Below are 21098 nucleotides of genomic sequence, written 5' to 3'. Positions count from 1 at the left end.
AAATGTATATAAAATTGTAATTGCTGTAAGGCCATGCAGCCAGGAGACTATAAATAAATCATAATAAAGAAACTCATTAATATCAAAAACATTTCTACACAAAAATTTACCTTTCTGGGTGGGACTCGTTCGTTGCTTGTGAAAGTGTTTCTCCAGAAAAGACATCAACATCATGATGGTTGTGACGGGAACTCGGTTACGTTACTCTTCTGCTGAATAAGACACTCTTCTGTGTAAATGTAATTAATGTAAATCCGAAAATATTTGTGATTATAGGCAATGCAACTTTACATCCACACATGTAACACACTATCTTCTAGACTTGTACAACTAATTGGTGCATGTTTTACCGTCGTTAATTATTAAATTTCTGGTCCCTTTAACGATTTTCTACACCGTCACCATCATAATTTAATCTATTTTGGGTAAGAATTACAATAAAAAAAGGTCGAAATTTCCTCCAAATATGTTCGTCATTTTTGGAGATTATAATGTAAAATATTAATTGGCTTCATATGCATACTTTGCAATGAAAATGCGCTGTTCTGTAACACACGATGCGTATTTTGAACTCAAACCCTATTTCAGTCATTCTCGATCTCAAATGTTAAACATCACGAAGAAGCGTGGTACGGCAACAGAAGCACTACGAGGACGTAAAGCCAAAGCGATTATGACTGCCGAACCTTCAAGTTTTAACTGAAGTCAATACGGCGCGAGACACGGGTCTCCCGACAGTCCCTCGCTAACTGCTACTCCGACGCAACTCTCATCAGCAGCGAATCTGACGTTTCTATGAGAGACGGCGTTCGGCATCAAACGAGCGCTTGCGCTTGAGCTCTCGGGATAGGGAAGCACTGCACAATTAACGCCGAGAGGGGATGCTAAATACCTAGCTTGATTAATGCGCTGTTCCATATAGTAACAGCATGAACACAATGATGTACTGTACAATATATGATACATGCATTATACTGAACCTGTCATTGTTAAACATATAATTTAGATATACTGTACATGCAGTCTAAGACAATGTAATTTTATTATATCATAGTTACCTAATGTAGCGATTCTATGATATATATAATAAATAAAATTAATAACTAGGGATCGTTTTTAAACGGACAACGCACGTATATTAGCAAGCAAAGTACTTGACGGTTCACGCGACTCTTGTTTCGTCAAGTGTGGTAGAACAAAACATGGACCACTTTAACAATTAGGCCTACACTAATATTTACAATTTACATTATTTACACTATGTACATTAAAATTCGCTATTTTTACTATTTACACTATAATAAAGAATGTAGGCCTACTACATTGATCAAACAATTTTACACTATTAAGTTTATGTACAGTGTTGTGTACTGTAATGCAAGGTATTTTATTTCACAATACTATACCCTACTTTTCTTTATTTTTTGTAAATTGTATACAATAGTTTAAGTCAGAGATGGAAAAACTGTGACGTAGTAAGAATACTACCAGCAGAACATCGAAGGTATGCTGTAGAGATGCGCCTCCCGCTTCAGAGAGAACGAGTGTAGTGGCGGATTATGAGCATACTTCAATTTTTTTGTATTTCCATAACAAAAGGTAGACATAGAAAATAACAACATTAGAATTGTTGTCTCTTGTTACAACTTCATTTCCCTTTTCATATTTTTCCGCATTCATACATCTACTTCTTGATGCCTTGACCAAATACACGGTTTATGTCAACAGACTTTCAAATTTAGGCATTGTATCGTAAGCAACCTCTGAAATCTGTTCACGAAGACTGCTATCAGTTAAGCATATTCTTTTAATAGATTTTGAAGTGTTCAATTTGGAAAAAGCTGCTTGCAGACATACGAGTATGTATGTAATGTATGTACATACATCAATTCCGGCAGCAAACGACCTAAGACATAGATATGTAGTAGAATCAATATTTTTAAAAATATCTAAACCAGAAATATTATTATTTCTGCTTTTTACAATAGCATTGCCTTGTAGGTCCGCAAGTTCACATTGCAAATCAGGTCTTACTTTTACTATTGTAAAGAGCTCAAAATCATTTTCCATGTGTTTGAAATCTTCAAATCATCTGTCCTTAAATGCTACAGCCAGGGTTTCCAACACATAGTCCTGCGTCACAAATGTTTGATAATGATTTTAAACATGGGAAATGAAACTTCCTCTCTTTGAACTGTACCTTCCAAACATCTAGTACAAAAGATGAAACATGGTCATACATGGTAACGTTTTGGTAACGTCCTTGAAGTCTACAGTTCAATTTATTCATATGTTCACTCACATCTGTGAGAAACGCTAGTTTGGTAACCCAATCTTCATTGTCTATTTCGGGTATGTCGATTCCCTGCAAAACAATTTATTAATTATATTATATATAATCACAACAATGTTAATAATTATAGCTGAAATTAACATTTTGTTGGTTAAATTATAGTAGACTAACATATAAAATCAAAATATCTGCTTCTTCATGAAATCAGCAATACATTGCATAAATCGAAAACAAAATCCGTCGGAGCATTTTGCCCCAACTAAGCCATCTCACTTCAGCAAAATACAGCACATCTTCATGTTCCACGTACAAATCTTTTAGCGGCTAGCGAAATTTACTAAGTTTAAAATTTGACGATTTAATTTTATTAATAGTCTGAACATTCACAACCATCACATGCTTAAATTTCACAGTTTTGCTGCACAGGACTTCTTGTTGTATTATGCAGTGCGTAGCCTAACGTGTACACTTTCAGTTATATTCAAATCTTTAAACAGCTTTCTTAGCCTACCAACCAAACCATTAATTTTCCCGTCATTGAAGGAGCCCCGTCAGTTGCCACAGATATCAATCTCTTATAATCCAATTTATTTTTACTGCACTTTTCAGTGCTTGAAATATGTCATTTTCACATGTATTGTCTCTAATAGTAACTAGATCAAGCAGGTATTCTTGTACAAATAACTGCTCTGTCACTCCCCAAACAAAGATAACTAAATATGCTTTATCACTAATGTCAGTAGTTTCACCCAAGGCCAAAGAATAATTTACAAACTTGGTAGCTTGCGTTTCAATTAATTCTGCAATATCCTGTATCCTTGTCTTAATTTTGTTTCGAGATAAACATATGGCATCAAATTTGTTAACTTGTTCAAGGCACTTTATTCTTGCGACAGCATGTAAACAGGATTTTACAAAATATCCGTCTGCAAAAGCTTCCATTGATTTTCTTATTTTCCACGCAACATAATAACTTGCAGGAACTTGCTTTCGTTTCATTGATTGGGGGCATATTCTTGATTATCTTTGCTAGAGCTTCCCTCCAAGTTTTGTAAAATTGTAGTTCGTTCTAGCCCTGAAGTAAGAAGCAAATATCGTCAATATTAATTAACAATCAGTTTAAAGTTTTCAAATAATAGCTACACCTAAGCATTGTATAAATAATTAAAGTCGCAAATGAACTCACCAATATTTAGGTTATAATCTTCACAATGACTCTACTCTCTACTCTACCGCATTTCAAAATTAACTAAAATACCAATGTACCTGTAATAGAAATGTTAAAAAATGTTATGTTTTATTTAACGACGATCGCAACTGCCGAGGATATATCAGCGTCGCCGGTGTGCCGGAATTTTGTCCCGCACGAGTTCTTTTACATGCCATTAAATCTACTGACATGACCCTATCACATTTTAAGCACACTTAAATGCCATCGACCTGGCCCGGGATCGAACCCGCAACCTCGGGCATAGAAGGCCAGCGCTATACCAACTGCACCAACAAGACCGACCCTATAATAGAGTGAAGGTCTTCATACAATAGGGAATAATGCCGTTCAATGTTACCTCTAAAAACACGCTTCAAAGTTTTAAAACATTTTAAACACCTAATATTGTTACCATCGTCACAAAAAGATATATCTCCTCTCACTCGGGTTGAAACCTATGTTTCGGCGGTTTTTTGGTCTTGAAAGCGACGTTTCGTAAGCAATAATCTCTATTTAGAGGATGCAACTCTCAAACACAGGCCTAGTTAGACGATCCACTTCTGATGCTATAGAGCAGTGGTCGTCAGCACTCGCTGAAATGTGCAAAGTGTATAGTCCGGGTCAGCTTACTTCATACCCTAAGGGTGAAACCTAACCATGTTTCCCCTATTACTACATAAGTTAGTGGATTATGGTGATTTTCTAGTTTGTAAGTTGAATTTTCTTTTGCCAACTTCGTTTCGAATATCGGTACTGAGAAATACTACAACTGGTAATGATTTTATAACTGTTATGTTGGCAGCAGTGACACAAGTTGTCAGTAATTTAAATTCTGAAAATTCAGATTGTTCTAGATTTCTGAGCCCATTACTGGAAGTTAGTGAAATTTGAACATACTAATAATTAATTAATATCAGTATTAATATTAATACAATAGTTATTGTATGTGTTGCTTTGTGTTGTGGTTACAATTTCAAGATTAGAGTCAGGTAGGCTAAGTGTAAATAAATATAACATATTTCGGGGTGATACATGCCCTTGAGTAATCGACAGAAATACCATTTCACATTTTAATTAATTTCTTTCGTGTTTAGACTTTTATTACAAGAATGGAGTAAATATTTTAAAGCATACATTTCAAAGTGGCATTCGTGATTCGTAAACTGTTTAATCAAAGCAATGAATTTCATGTTGTCAGACAAAATACATTTTAATATTAGATCATACACTAATCTACTAACTACTAACATAATGTGCGAGAGGTCCAGAAGAAAAATATACTCTTTCACAAATTATTGAACCTTTTAGAAAACACTTCCCCAATATAAAGATGAGATGTGGTAAATAAGCAAGACATCTTTATTGTTAATACTATATTATTATTATTATTATTATTATTATTATTAGTATTATTATTATTATTACGACCACAGCAAAGGAATAAGGTTTTGAGATTTGGCACTTGGAACGTAACTAGTCTTTATAGAACAGGAGGGGTAACATTAGTAGCAAAAGAACTAGCTAGATATAGAATAGACTTCGTAGGAGTACAAGAGGTTAGGTTAGATGGGAATGGCATATCACAAATAGGAGATTACTTGTTGTATTATGGGGAAGGAAACAAGTGAAACTAAGAAAAAGAAACCGTGGTTTGATGAAGATTGTTGCATGGTAGTAGAAAGAAGGAAACAGGCAAAATTGAAATTCTTACAGGATCCAGTTGAGGAGAAGAGAGATAATTATTTCAATGAAAGACGGGAAGCAAGTCGTACACTTAGGAATAAAAAGAGAGGTTACTTGAAGGAAAAACTGAATGAGGTAGAAACAAATAGTAAGAATAAAAACATTCGAGATTTATATAAGGGTATAAAGGAATTTAAGAACGGATATCAGCCAAGGGAAAACGTGATCAAGGATGAGAATGGTGACTTGCTTGCAGACTCTCCATCAATCCTAAACAGATGGAAAAACTATTTTGCGCAACTACTAAATGTACATAGGCCAAATAGAAATGATCGGGACGAAATTGAAATACAAACTGCTGAGCCATTTATACCCGAACCCACGCTTTCAGAAGTCGAAATTGCGATAGAAAATCTGAAAAAGTACAAGTCTCCAGGTATCGATCAAATTCCAGCAGAATTAATACAAGAGGGTGGAAGTGCATTATATAGCGAAATTTATAAACTTGTACTTGCTATTTGGGAAAAGGAAATTGTACCAGAACAATGGAAGGAGTCCATAATTGTACCTATTTTTAAAAAGGGGGACAAAACCAACTGTGGTAACTTTCGAGGAATATCACTTTTGTTGACGTCGTACAAAATTTTGTCCAATATTCTTTTGAGGAGATTAACTCCGTACGTAGATGAAATTATTGGGGATCATCAGTGCGGTTTTCGGCGTAATAGATCGACTATTGATCAGATTTTTTGTATTCGGCAGATAATGGAGAAAAAATGGGAGTATAAGGGTACAGTACATCAGTTATTCATAGATTTCAAAAAGGCTTATGACTCGGTTAAGAGGGAAGTATTATATGATATTCTTATTGAATTTGGTATTCCCAAGAAACTAGTTCGATTAATTAAAATGTGTCTCAGTGAAACATACAGCAGAGTCCGTATAGGTCAGTTTCTATCTGATGCTTTTCCAATTCACTGCGGGCTAAAGCAGGGAGATGCACTATCACCTTTACTTTTTAACTTCGCTTTAGAATATGCCATTAGGAAAGTTCAGGATAACAGGCAGGGTTTGGAATTGAACGGGCTACATCAGCTTCTTGTCTATGCAGATGACGTGAATATGTTAGGAGAAAATACACAAACGGTTAGGGAAAACACGGAAATTTTACTTGAAGCAAGTAAAGCGATCGGTTTGGAAGTAAATCCCGAAAAGACAAAGTATATGATTATGTCTCGTGACGGGAATATTGTACGAAATGGAAATATAAATATTGGAGATTTATCCTTCGAAGAGGTGGAAAAATTCAAATATCTTGGAGCAACAGTAACAAATATAAATGACACTCGGGAGGAAATTAAACGCAGAATAAATATGGGAAATGCGTGTTATTATTCGGTTGAGAAGCTCTTATCATCCAGTCTGCTGTCCAAAAATCTGAAAGTTAGAATTTATAAAACAGTTATATTACCGGTTCTTCTATATGGCTGTGAAACTTGGACTCTCACTCTGAGAGAGGAACATAGGTTAAGGGTTTTTGAGAATAAGGTGCTTAGGAAAATATTTGGGGCTAAGCGGGATGAAGTTACAGGAGAATGGAGAAAGTTACACAACACAGAACTGCACGCATTGTATTCTTCACCTGACATAATTAGGAACTTGAAATCGAGACGTTTGAGATGGGCAGGGCATGTAGCACGTATGGGCGAATCCAGAAATGCATATAGAGTGTTAGTTGGGAGACCGGAGGGAAAAAGACCTTTAGGGAGGCCGAGACGTAGATGGGAGGATAATATTAAAATGGATTTGAGGGAGGTGGGGTATGATGATAGAGACTGGCTTAATCTTGCACAGGATAGGGACCGATGGCGGGCTTATGTGAGGGCGGCAATGAACCTTCGGGTTCCTTAAAAGCCATTTGTAAGTAAGTAAGTAATAGTACATGGCATTGTGTGATTTTATCCTTCTTTGGTGATATCTAATATTAGTTGGCAACACTGAAGAGACGGCCAAATTAGTATTTTAGGAATTACTCTTACGTGATCGTCACTATACGCGGTGCTGTCTCGTGTGCACCGTCGTGCAACTGGGAGAGATAGAGAGCATACCCGCTAGCAGCTACGGAGTGCACCCTAGTGCACTGCGTTTTCCGCGGGTAAGCTATTCTAGCCCCAGCGTGCTCTGTGCTGACGACCCCTGCTATAGAGCAAACGTGCTCATGGTAGTTAGGAATCGGGCGTACCCTGAGCGAGGTGGGCATGTACTGGACAGGCGAAGAGTTCAGTGGCGGCCACAAGTCGCTAATCTTCTAGTGTATGGGTTCTTAACCTGGAGTCCATGGACCCCTTGGATGGACTTCAAGGAGTCCGTGAAAGTCACATATAAAATTAACATGCATATGCACTGAATTGTTAGAACGTAGAAAGCAGAAGCGTATCTAAAATTGTTTCTCATTTTTTTTTTTTTTACATTTTTCTAGCTTGGGATCCATAGCTTCCATCAGATTTTCGAAGGGGTACGTGACTCAAAAAAAGATTAAGAAACACAGTCCTAGTGAGATTGACAGGAATATTTTATAATTTTATTTCAATATTATGCCTTTTAAAATTAGAGAGCTGTATTTATATTATGACGAGCGACGAGCGAGTTGTATAGGTTATATGTTTTAAGCGCGTGCCGAGTTGTATGTTTCAAATGTTTTTCTGACGGAAGTGGATTTCTATTAGTGACATGTTGCAACTGTTTTGTTGATGTGTTTTCATCCTTTGAACAATGCGTGTGCTCGTTATGAATAATTCAGTGTAATATTTAAAATCTATACGATTTAGTACTTTAACACTGCACGAAAAATGTGAAATTAAAACATGTGGTAGACCAACACCTATGTTGAATATTACATAGACAGCATCAAGTTGCCAGAAACAGTAAACTAGAAGTTTCACTGCTGAAATTTACAATAAATATGAGTAGATATGCGGTTGTGAGGTAAAAAATGCACTTTTCTGCTTTCCTTCTCTTTTATTTGGAATTAAAGATAACGCAGCAAATATCATCATCATCATCATCATCATCCTTGCATGTATTGGGTCTAGTGGCCCGTTACGGTCTCTTGCCAACGCTTGAACGGTCTGCCCAAGGATATCTTGCCCACAGGATGGTAATTTAAAATTTGGCGTGGAATTCTAGAACGAGGCATTCTGATAACATGTGATCTCCAGTTTTGTCTGTATTTCTGTAGGTATTCCGTAATCGGTTCAATCTGCAGTTCTTTCATAATGTCAAAATTAATTCTAATGTGATCCATTCTCGTGTATCCCGCTGTACGACGCATAAATCTCATTTCTGCCGCCGTTAATCTTTGTGACGCAGCAAATATAGCAAATATAAATAATTAACGAAGCTTTTTATCAATGCAGCACCCCTAAGTATTAATAGTATGAGCCGCCACTGCTTAATACTGCCAACTAGTACAACTAATTTTGAGGGACGGGAAATTCACCAACCATGCAGTTTTCATGTGGTGATCTCTCTCTCTCTCTCTCTCTCTCTCTCTCTCTCTCTCTCCCTTTTCCTCATTCCCTCTCTCTTGGTACGTACACAGTAAGAGCTACACCAGTCAGGAGTTATAAGATAAGCTAAACATTATGGGATTCACCAACCATGTCTTGATAAGGGGAGACGAACTCTTGAGAATATTCGAATAGTGGCAAGTTATAGAGTCCTGCGTTTGGTTACTAAATCCTCCAACCAACTCGCAACAGTGTAGGTATGTACGGAGTATAGCGCGGCGTACACACTTCAGGTCTGCTGTTCAGTGAACATGTCAAAACAAAACAAAGATAGAATGCTCCAATAGAAGAATTTGGTAACAAGCACTTCATTAGCAAAGAAGAAAACGTATTTTATCAGAAACGAGAAATTTTTATTTTGAAACACTTAAAATGTTTACAGTCACTCGTAACGTGTAGAGACTCGTAAATCAAGTAGTCGGTGTAAATAATTTTGTTTTACTGTGATTTATTAGGCCTATATTATTGTAATTTTCATCATTTATTTATTTATTTATAGATGAGTAGGCCTGCATGCATAGCCTGTGTGCAGTTACAACGTTCACGTGTAAAACAAGTAGGCCTGTTCGTAATAAATTTCTGTAATCTGGCAATAGAGACGGTAATACATGGAGACATAAGTAACGTACAAACATTTATAAATGAACATAAGTTGAAACATCAGGGCCGAAATATATTTTTTAATATTTCAATATTAACTCATTTTTAATTGTGACTTAACATTTCAATCCTTTCAATAAATTGATAAAATATAAGGCCTATCTATTTATTTTTAAAAAATACAATTTAAATATTTAAAACCCTGTAAACAGGAGAAAAATAATGAGCATTGATTTTTGCTTCTTGGGTGAAAAATATATTATGAAACAAAAAAGTACGCCTATCTAGAATCTAGATGCGTTTTACTTATTGTGAGAATACTTTTCTGTTGCCCTTAAGATGGCTTTAAAGAAATATGCATTTTGTTATTAAATCCACGTGACTATATTTTGTACATGAGTACTGTTCCCATTGTTCAGTGCCTATACAGCAGCGGTGACCAAAACTCGAGCTGCAGTGATTACACGCAACAGACACCTACAGTGAGTAACAAAAATATTCGGACATCCGTCAACTAATAATTCAATGACATATATTTACATATAAATATATAAAAATAAGCTTTTCTTATTTTTTTCCTAAAAGGATCGCATTTCGTATAAACATTTTCAACACAACGATTCCAATTAACTTAATTTTCTTCTAATTATTAAAATATAAAAGAAAACATTTTGATTTCTATTACTAACAAAAATATTCGGACACTTTTTGAAAACAAATAATATTATTCCAGCTCATTATTAGTACATTGGAGGACTACCCTTCTGTTTAATAACCTCTTTCACTCGGCATGGCATGCTATGTACTAATTTTTTTGTTATGTCTATAGGAATTTTCACCCATTCTTCTTGAATCTTGTTTTTAGCTCTTCTTTAGAAGAAATAGGCCTTGATCCAACCCTCCTGTCAAGTTCTTCCCATAAATGTTCAATAGAGTTCAAATCCGACGATTGTGGAGGAGGATGAAGCACTTTAGGGCATTTGTAGAGCAGAAATTCTTGTACAATATAGGAGTTATGCTTGGGATCGTTGTTATGGTAAAACATAAATTCCTTTTCAATTCCAAGCTTTTCTGCACTTTTCACTAAATTATGTTGCAGAAGGTGTAGATAGTCTTCCTTCTTCATGATATCCTCGATGAACACCAATTCACCAACCCCAGAAGCTGACATGCACCCCATATCATCACATTTCCTCTACCGTTTTTAACAGTAGCTCGCAAATTCTTGGTTTTCATTTCCTACTTAGGCTTTCTTCACACCATTTGTCTACCATCGCTGCCAAAAACATTGAATTTGCTCTCATCAGAAAAAAGAGCCTTTTCCCTCCAATCTTCGCCTTTATTTTCATATTCCTTAGCAAACTGAAGTCGTTTACGTCTGTTCCTTTCACAAACATAAGGATGTTTTCGTGCTATTCTTCCGTTGTAGCCCCGTTTATGTATTGCCCTTCTAATTGTTTGGGCATTCACTTTTTTACCCGTAGCCGATTCAATTTCTGAAGCTAACTTTGGGGCACTTATACGAGGGTTCTTTTTAATCTGTCTGATAATAAGAGATTCTTCTCTGTCTGTGGGGACTTTTCGGCGACCTGTTTGCTTTCTCAGCTCTATTCTGTCCCCGTTTTTATATCTGAGAATTATGTCAGACACTGTACTTCTCTTCATCTGAACTAAATCTGAAATGTTTCGAATGGTTTTTCCCTTTTTCGTGATGGAATGTCACTAACTGCCTCTGATTAAATGTTTGCTTGCTTTTACGCCCCATTTTGTGTTCCGTCTTGCTGAAACGACAGCACAAGTAAGACTAAGTATTCTCGCATATTATTGAAACTCGGTACCTCCACCTACTGTGTAATGTAAGTGATCAACAGGGGTTTACAGAATAGGACCAACAGGGCTGTCCGAATATTTTTGTTACTTAATAAATTGTACATTTTTTTTATTTTTATATAAATATATTAACATACCATTTCATTAGCAAGCTCTTTTTATGTCCATGTTATGCAAATTGATTTATTTGACGTAATCGCAAGCGTAATTTCTGCGTTTTTGCAAACATGTTTAGTAACATACACATAAAAATTTGGAATATTAAGTGTCCGAATAATTCTGTTATTCACTGTATGAAGTAAGAAGACGGAGGAAAGGTAGTTGGCATGAAAAGTACAACCAGTGGTTGTTCTTGTACTAACATCTTGATCAATCCCGCGGATAAAAATCTCAAGCTTTGCTGTATCAGTAATGTCACTGCTGCCATCAAGAGCCAGTGAATAATATACGATTTTTCTTGCTTCTTTTTTTTTTTTTAACCTTCCTCTTGAATATAACAAGGAATTTTCTAAATTCTTCTCTCGATACTTGGTCGAGAAATTCGTAGTTTTTCAAAATTAAAAACTTCTTATGGACAAGTTATTTAAGCTATTTTAATCATCACTCTTTTGGGAAATTCTGTTCTATTAAAAGGCTTTAGAGCACGAGATACGTATTTCAAACCCCATTAGGTAGTTGATTTCCTGTTATTTATTTATCTCATCTTTCTCTTCCTGGCTATGATTTAAGACACGTCAATTCCTGGCGTTTAACAGTTCATTGGCACATAATATTGAATCAGTTTTTGTACACTATTATTATTAAATGAATAACTAATACATAGTTACCCTCATCTAAAGATTAAGAAGATTAAAATTGAGATAAAACCTAATAATTTTATCCTTCTAGGGAGAAGATCTAAAAATATCAATATTCATGCACGTACAGAAGAATTATAGAAACACATACTTAGTGGTCAGTAATAATAATAATAATAATAATAATAATAATAATAATAATAATAATACTTACTGCTTGCACAGACAGAGTTTGTAGAGCGACATGATACCGCCACTGCTTGGCTTCAGTACGTGAATAAAACACAGTAATGTACACGAAACTCCTCGTACCCGTTTGAATGTCTGTGATTACACGATGTAATCATGACACCCGCTTTGGTCACCGCTGCTATATAGATAGGCGCAAGAATAAGCAGATGTAAACACGAAGCGGAGCGGGGAGACGAGTCAGAGTTTTCCGTTCCAAGCGACGCTAGTATGATGCATTTGCATCTAACTTGTACTTAAAGTAACCAAGCGCAGGACTCTAGTTATAAAACAGGGATGTCCAATTTCCAAAACTTATTAAAGCTATTAATATAACATAGTCGCAATTTTAGTCCGGCGAAGCGCCATGAGTTCGCGGATGGAAGCAGGGGCGGTAGAGAGGGACCTGTCGCTGGTCGGCCGACAGAAACACCGCGAACGTTCGCTGGGATTCACTGTATTATACAAAATATTGTATACAAGTTCACCAGTAGTCTTCGGTTGTTTAATGATTACCATGCTATTCCCCTTTAACTTAAATTTTTACTAACACAAAGAAAACTTCTCCAGCTTCTGTGAAAGACCTGGCTTTAAAATGTTCATATTTTAGGCCTAAATTGCACAATTTACGAAACATTTTCATTTTTTCTGAAGAAAGTTAATAAACCAAGAGCTGCAAAAATTTCGTGTGTCTACTTCGCACACATTTCGAGAAAATATTCCTCAAAATTAACATAGTTAAAATGGCTGATACATATTATGAGAAAATATTCCTCAAACTTAACAATCTAAGATAAGATGCACAGACAGCCCTTGAGGTCCAATTTGACATTATGTGGAGATTACGATTGTTAATAGTATCCAGTCCCGACCATGCATTTTTATTCGCTGTCAGTGTGATTTTCTATGTTGTCTTGACTGAATGTCCGTGGATATGTTTATTCTACATAGGAGAGGAGAGGAGAGGAGAGGAGAGGAGAGGAGAGGAGAGGAGAGGAGAGGAGAATCCATAAAGTATAATTCTTACAATATTTTCAGACAATAAATGATGGTAAATGCATAATCGCCCAGCAATTGACGAAGAAAAACCAAAAAATGACCCGACTTCCACCACTAGTTGACCATGTTACTTATTTCCATTTAAAAATCATATACAATACATAAAATAGACATAATATTAAAATTAAACATATTTTTAAAAAATGCCTTTCTTGACATCTGCAATGATCCATCTACATAAAAGTTCTTTCTCCACGGGAGTCAAAATAGTTGAGAGTCTCATTTTCCTAGCCAATGGCACACACTCTTTCAATTTATTAATTAACGTTGAATGCTTGTCTTATCTTCCAACCATCTCGTACAAATTTTAATGAATTTCTTGAGTTATCTTTACTATATTTGAAAAAATGCCTCTTTCCTTTTTTTCTGCCATTTTCCTAGGATCGAAACAAAATCGGGCTATTACAGTACAGTCAGGACTGCCTTTATTAGATATATTTAGGCCTATTCAACCATGCTTTCTTAACCATGTATTAATTGTGGAAAATATTTGTTGAAAACCAAAGACTGACAACTACTCAACCAATATAATTGACCATGTTGGTCAAATACTGGTAAATGTATAGTTAAAGAGCAAATCATCATGTTCACAGAGAAAATATTGTATTAAATGCTGAATTTATCATTAAATGATGAAAAGCTAAACGCATTCTGAAAACTCAGCAAATGACCAACATATTCAATTAGCCTACTAGAAATATTCACTTTTTAAGCAACCAGTAAACGACCATTTGTATTTATAAATTACATAAATATATAGACACAAGATAATAATTGCATCTTATAGAGAAACTCTTTTAGTTTTGAAGTTGATGATAGTTACACAGAATATATAATTATTAATATATTGAATGAACAAAGATATGGAGAAGGTTTGCAACTCATCTGCTCTTAGTACTTGAGGCTCCCAGTCACACTGTTTTCCTGCTCCATTAGAATGAAAAAATGGAGGACATCATATGTTTCCCTATATAGTACAGTAACTTTAAGCAGTTTACCACTAGATGATTATTATAGACCACTGAACATCTGTAGCTAGTCACAATGCCTTATCTCCTCTATTTCTATTATTATAGCAACAAATGTCTGAAATTGGTCAACTACTGGTATCTGTCAACTAGTGGCACAACTATTCTAGTCCGCTACCTTGACTACGTGCAAAACTATGTGCTTTCCAACCAAGAGGTCCTCGGTTCCATTTCCGGCGTGGTCAATGGAACACAATAGAATTATCTTCGGTTCATGAGATTAGACTAGATGTTTGTTCCTTGTCATGTGCTGTCTTTGCCGTGCTGACCATAATACTTGGGAGGCTCGCAATATGTTCCTAGTAGTGTCTGTCCAAAGACAATACCCCCATATACCACATTAGATTGTAAGTCGGTAATAACAGGAGAGTCCCGCGCCGTAGCGCCGTGAAACTAGTCTAAATTATAAATTCAGTGATGTTGTAATTTCGCAAGAACAATGTTGTAAATCCTAGGAGTATATTTAAACTCCAAACTTTCTTGGGGAGAGCATGTTGATAATGTTACGAGTAAAGCATGGAGGGCACTTCACTTTATTATATTAAGTTTTAGTCTGAGATGAACTTCCGTGTCGGTAGACTAGTATAATATTAACCATCATGAAACAGACTCTCTTTCCCCTCTCGCACCTTAAACTGTACCATACACAACCAGTTAGAATTATAAGCGTCGAGACTAGTGGCATTTGCAGATCTTTCATCTCCACGCCTTATCACGTAGATCCGATTTATTCCCATCGTCTGTTGCACTTTTCTGTACCAGTATATGATCAATTTGATATCTGCTTTCGTTCCTTGGGCATGTCCACGTGTATCTTCTTCGTTTATATTGTCCATTTTTAAAGAGTAACCATTAAAAGATTCAGTCAGCTGATCAATCACTGTTTTTCAGCAGGTTGAAGTTGAGTAGCCTACTCCAATCAATCAATCAATCAATCAGTACTTACGTTTTGTCTTAAAGAAAGAGTGGTATGAATATGAGCAGAGTTGACACTTCCATGATTACAAAAAATATATATATATCTCGCAGCTGAAGAAAGTAGTACCCATGAATCTCAAAATTACAATTTGAATAAAAGACATAGGACGCTATTGTAGATACAGGTTTCCAAGTACAAAACAATATTTATCTGGTTGTAACATAGGAGGAGAGAGAACCGTTTCCTTGGGAAGGGGGGAGGGGGGGACAAAGCAAAATCATAGAATCCTCATATAACAGGGTTATGGAGGACATTATTTACCTCCTCCCCTCATTATAGCTTAACCGTGGTACAGTATATCGGAATATGATCATTTAATAAAGGTATTTTCGGGGGCATGTTTCTTACAGAGTTACATCCATATCCGCGATGTTTCGAACCCAGTTGTGTAGGACTTGAACTGTAGGTCTACTACAAATTATAATAAGGTATAACTTAAAACAATCTCCATTTGTCTCTCATACAGAAACATATGCATGCATCAATAAAAATACGTAACAGTGCTAACAGAAACTTTTTTATACGAAGTTTACGTTCCTGAAGATATTATATTAAATGTAAACCTTATTTTATTTAATCTCGACTTTAAGTTTACACACCTAGGCGGAGTTATGGGGGGGGGGGCGCCACTGCCCCTCCCCAAACTTGTCTGACCTCTTTTTTTCTATTATTCTATTGAATTCAAAAGATCTTTTTTGCTTTTACTTGTGATTAAGTTTCTGTGTTTAAATTGATGTATTAATGTCTTTAGATCATGTGTCTGTATTTATTTTAACTTTCTGAATGTATAAGAATTCCTATACCCCATTTGAGGAATGGAAGCACTGTAATTTTTCTTCTGTAACAGCCTGTACTAATGTGTTTGAAGTCTGCAGGTGTTCAGGCCGCCACTTGGAGATGTATGAATAACATACTGCACAACAATGCAGAAAAAAGAAAAGTGATTCCAGTATCATGTGTAAACTTTAAGACGAGATTAAATAAAATTATTTATTTATTTAACTAGCTAGCTAGCGAGTACAAATCTATATACTAATAATAAATCTGTAGCCGAAATTTTTCTGGTAATTTTCGATTTTCCAAAAATAATTGGTCCTAACATATATAATAAACCGCCCTGAAACCGAAAATCGCTTTTTTTTTTTTTTAATTTTTGTTTGTATGTCAGTCTGTCTGTCTGGATGTTTATTACCTTTTCACGCGATAATGGCTGAACCGATTTATATGAAAATTGGAATATACATTAAGTTCGTTGTAACTTAGAATTTAGGCTATATGGCATTCAAAATATTTTATTTAAAAGGGGGATTATAAGGGGGCTTGAATTAAATAAATCGAAATATCTCCCTTATTATTAATTTTAACGAAAAATATTACATAACAAAAGTTTCTTTAAGAATAATTTCCGATAAGTTTTACTCTATGCAAAATTTTGATAGGACTGATATTTAATGAGATAAATGAGTTTCAAAATTATAATAACAACGCCATCTAAGGCAGTGTAATGAAATAAAAAACAAATGACTTCGTCTATAAGGGGCCTTGGACAACAACAACCCAAAGCTATGAAACATAGCCTACAGAGAATGTTTCTGTGTTTGTATGAAGTAATATCGAAAGCTAAATTAACCGATTTGTTTAATTAATTATTAATTCACCATTGGAAGGTGTAGTTTCTCTAGATGGACATAATGCTATAATGTTATTATAGTAACTTCTGAGTGAATCGAGGACAGGTAAGATTAAAATAGATTCTTATGCACAGAAAACTTGATAGGCTATTCTGTACATTCGTTTCCTGTATTTCCTAAAATAATTTTTATGACCAAATGAGTGGTCTCTGGGTCAAAATGATCGCATTTTAATTTTTTTAATTCAATTTAAATTAAGTAACATAATAAACGATTTATCCTTCTATCAAACACGAATGTTCCCTGGATCAAATGTCCTATTTTAATTATGTAATTACTTTATATTTATTTCTAACGTGTGCAGCGGAGCGCACGGATACGGCTAGTATAACATATAATACAAGGCCAGTTTACTAAATACAGTAATTATTAGAATTTACATTTCATATGATATGTTCGAAAGGTAAGCTTCATATAAAAAGTTTCTGTTAGCACTGTTACGTAGTTTTATTGATATATACATGTGTTTTTGTACGAGAGAGAAAAAGAGGGAGATTGTTTTAAGTTACGTACTATTATAATTTGCAGTAGGCCTACAGTTCAAGCCCTATACAACTCGGTTCGAAACATCGCGGATATGGTTGTAACACTATAAGAAATATGCCCCCCGAAAATACCTTTATTAAATGATCATATTCCGATATACTGTACCACGGTCAAGCTATAAGAGGAGAGGAGTTAAATGTCTCCCATAACCGCGTTATATGGGGATTCTATGGTTTTGCTTTGCTCCCCCAAGGAAATAGTTCTCTCTCCGCCTATGTTTACACATTATACCGGGATCACTTTTTTCTGCATTGTTATGCAGTATGTTATTCATATTTCTCCAAGTGGCGGCCTGGACACCTGCAGACTTTGAAGACATGAGTACAGGTTGTTACAAAAGAAACAATACAATGCTTCCATTCCTCAAACGAAACATAGAAATTCGTATATATTCATAAATTTAAAATAAATATTATATACAGTCCAGACACATGATCTGAAGACATTAATTCGTCAATTTAAGCATAGAAACTTAATCATAAACAAAATCAAAAAAGATCTTTTGAATTCAATATTTTCTAACGTTAATAGAAAAAAAAGTTGAGAAGTTTGGGGAGCAGTGCCACCCCCCACCCCCCATAACTCCGCCTATGGGCTATAAGTTACATCAAGTTTCTCTGGCGTCTTTCTGAAGACTGGCATCACATATGACAAAATATTTAAATTTCAACGTTTATTAATATTGATAACAATGACACAAAATTTATTGATACCTAAATTCATATTTAGTTTGTGCTTTAGCCCATTACTGCTCCAAACCTATCATTTAACATACAGTATATATTTTTTGGAGATTCTTACATATTTATCACTGGACTTCAACATTTTCAACAAGCTTTTTTCATTCTTTGTGTCATGCATTTCTGATGAGCGTCTCTTTTTAAATATTTAGAAATATCATATTCACTACTGAATTCGTCGTTACAAACTTTACACTCGCCAAAATTCTCGTTTTTCCAATGTGCAAACCCACATTGTTAAGAAAATCAATTTAAATTTAATGTAATTATTTAGGCCTAAAAGAAAATAGTTATTAGGTAAGGATAAAATTATTCAAGTGATGTTAATTTTTTTAAAGGAGGAACTTTTTAGCAACCCTGCACGTATTTAATAAAACCATTTCTGAAAATACATCGTCTGTCTATAACTTACAAGAAACAAAATAATGAAACTATATGAACCTGATTTTGAATAAATCATTCTTTTCGGCTAAACTAACGCTGAAATAGTTCCCTTAGTTCTCCGCTTATAGACATTGCATATACGAATCTGTTGCAGATTTGGTTGGGTTAGTTTAGGCTTTTGTTATGCCCTGCACATACGACCAACTACATCTCCACAAAAAAATCCCTTATATTTCACTACTCCACACCTGTGGAATAACGGTGAGCGCGTCTGACCGCGAAACCACGTGGCCAGGGTTCAAACCCCGGTCGGGGCAGATTACCTGGTTGAGGTTTATCTGGGGGGTGAGGTTCCTCAATCCAATACGAGCAAAAGCTGGGTAACTTTCGGTGCTCAATTCCGAACTCATTTCATCGGCATCATCACCTTCATTTCACTCAGACGCTAAATAACCTGAGATGTTGATACAGCGTCGTAAAATAACCCAATTTTAAAAACTTCCGAATTCACCGGAACTACATCAGCGCTAGTTTCATCTTTTCCTTTTTAAAAATAAAGATATTAATTTTGCAACAAAAATATTAGGCCTATATATTATAGCTATGTGCTTAATTTCCAGATAAACAGACTCATCTATGGGCACACACTGAATGAGAAAAATCGTGCACATCGTCGATATTATGAATGCGGCGGAAAACGTGTATTTCCATGAAATCCTTGAAATCGATTACCATAAAACTTCGATTATCTACTTTTCAAATTTACAACACACCATTTAAAAATGTTTTACGGAAATAATTGATTACAAATGCGTTCTAGGCCTATTGTATCTTCAGTTTGAAGTTTTCAATTCAGCTTCTTTTAGGAACGAACATATGACAAATTCAGGCATCTAACAGTAGCCGTTTTACACAATAACATTAATAACAAAACCATAAGGATCGCAAACTACGAAGTGTTGTACACTATATACAATTCGTTTGTAAATTAAGTTGTAAATATTTAATGCGAACAACACAACCAACAGTCAGGCTATGCGTTAACTGTGAAATAAACCGTATATTCTTATGGATGGTTGTTTTTATTCAGTACAAGAATATCTTGAATGTTAGTTTTTACAGTTATTAAATGTTGTTAAATTGTACGTATATATTTATTAATAGTAGATGATAAAGGTTTCATAGATAATTATTAGTTCTAGGTTTACTGTGTGAAGATTTGACAATTTTAGTGGTATTTTGCAAATGTGTATTAGTTTTAGAACTGTTTCTAGTTTTAATTTCTTTGACGTGTCCAACATCATCCTGTATGATCCTTAGGACGAAATACATACATACATTGCTGAAATCCAAGATTGAATTGAACAGTTTTGCCAAATGTTGAGAAAGGAGTTTGACATTTATTTCTAAATCGATTACTGTACCACCAGACAATTAATAGCATTAACAAATGTTAAAAACCTAACACGCAATGAAAACAGATTAATCAAACTCATTCGTATGAGGGAGGGACAGGTAAAAATAAACATTTCTTGTACTGTTTATCTGGTTTTGACAAGTAGTCTATACCCTCTCCTTTAACTTCAGTAGTAAACTGACGGTCAGACACCGCATTTTATAAACCGTACACCATTTGTGGAGAGTAGCAATTTGTTTGAATTTACAGTGGCATACGAAAATAGAGTATTAAATACTAATTAGCGATGCACGTATAATTAATCGTAAGTGATAGTAACGGATAATTGCTATCTTCTCTCAGCTAAACTAATTATGAAAATGGCCCATCGTAGCCGAAGCTACACATCTGCCGGTACCTTGTCTGTTTCCTGTGGAATAATGACACAAACAAGCTCGTTTTAAAACCAAAACTGTAACTACAAAAAATGAAATGTAACTACTTACTTGCTTATCCATAGTACCGTGAAGGCTGACGATGTACTTCTTGTTGTAATTCATAAACAAGTTATAGCGAGCAAAAACTATTAACTGCCGAAACTCTGCTTAGCACAGAAAAGCATAATAGTAAACAAAAACATAGTAGGAATGTATTACTCCGCCATCATATTATACATATGATTCGTCTTCACATTGCTGCCCGCGAATTTACCACGTGCAAGTTGTATAGTCTGCTACAATAGCATGATAACCAAGCGGAACTTTCATAACCGTGATTTAAATTTAATTCCCTTATGACACTTTCTAAAGTCAATATTTTTCTTTAATGAATGTAACCCTCTCGAGTCCATAGTTCACATACATAGTGTAATTTTGTCTCCACTTTTTTTGTTGTAATAGGATTAGGAATAGAGCATCGCCCTAGGTGACATCAACATCACTCACTAGCCCGTGGGCACTACAGAAAGAAAGTTATATCTTGCTTTCCATTTCCATCAGATATTACAGAGGCTTGGCCAAGTTTCTATTCGATAAAGTATAACGTGAAATGAACGGTAGAATAAAA

At 35.2% G+C, this 21098-nt stretch overlaps 1 protein-coding gene across 6 annotated transcripts in view; it reads right to left on the bottom strand.

The window, feature by feature from the left end:
* The window catches only part of LOC138693213 (uncharacterized), a 394304-nt gene extending 373626 nt beyond the window's left edge, over nucleotides 1–20678 (bottom strand). For 5 of the 6 annotated variants that reach the window (XR_011330253.1, XR_011330254.1, XM_069817003.1 and 2 more), the window contains exon 1: nucleotides 111–768. Coding sequence is in view for 3 of the 6 variants with exons in the window: in XM_069817003.1 (XP_069673104.1) it covers nucleotides 111–174 (64 nt within the window). In the remaining 3 variants the exon portion in view is untranslated. Of the gene's footprint in view, nucleotides 1–110; nucleotides 769–20539 lie in introns of those variants that run through there. The other variant, XM_069817007.1, reaches the window with a different exon arrangement.
* Nucleotides 20679–21098: the final 420 nt, after the last annotated feature.

The sequence above is a fragment of the Periplaneta americana genome, chromosome 17 (assembly GCF_040183065.1).
Source record: "Periplaneta americana isolate PAMFEO1 chromosome 17, P.americana_PAMFEO1_priV1, whole genome shotgun sequence".
Lineage (NCBI taxonomy): Eukaryota > Metazoa > Arthropoda > Insecta > Blattodea > Blattidae > Periplaneta > Periplaneta americana.
Note: the sequence above shows the minus strand (reverse complement) of the source record. Positions and strands in the feature narration are given on the sequence as shown.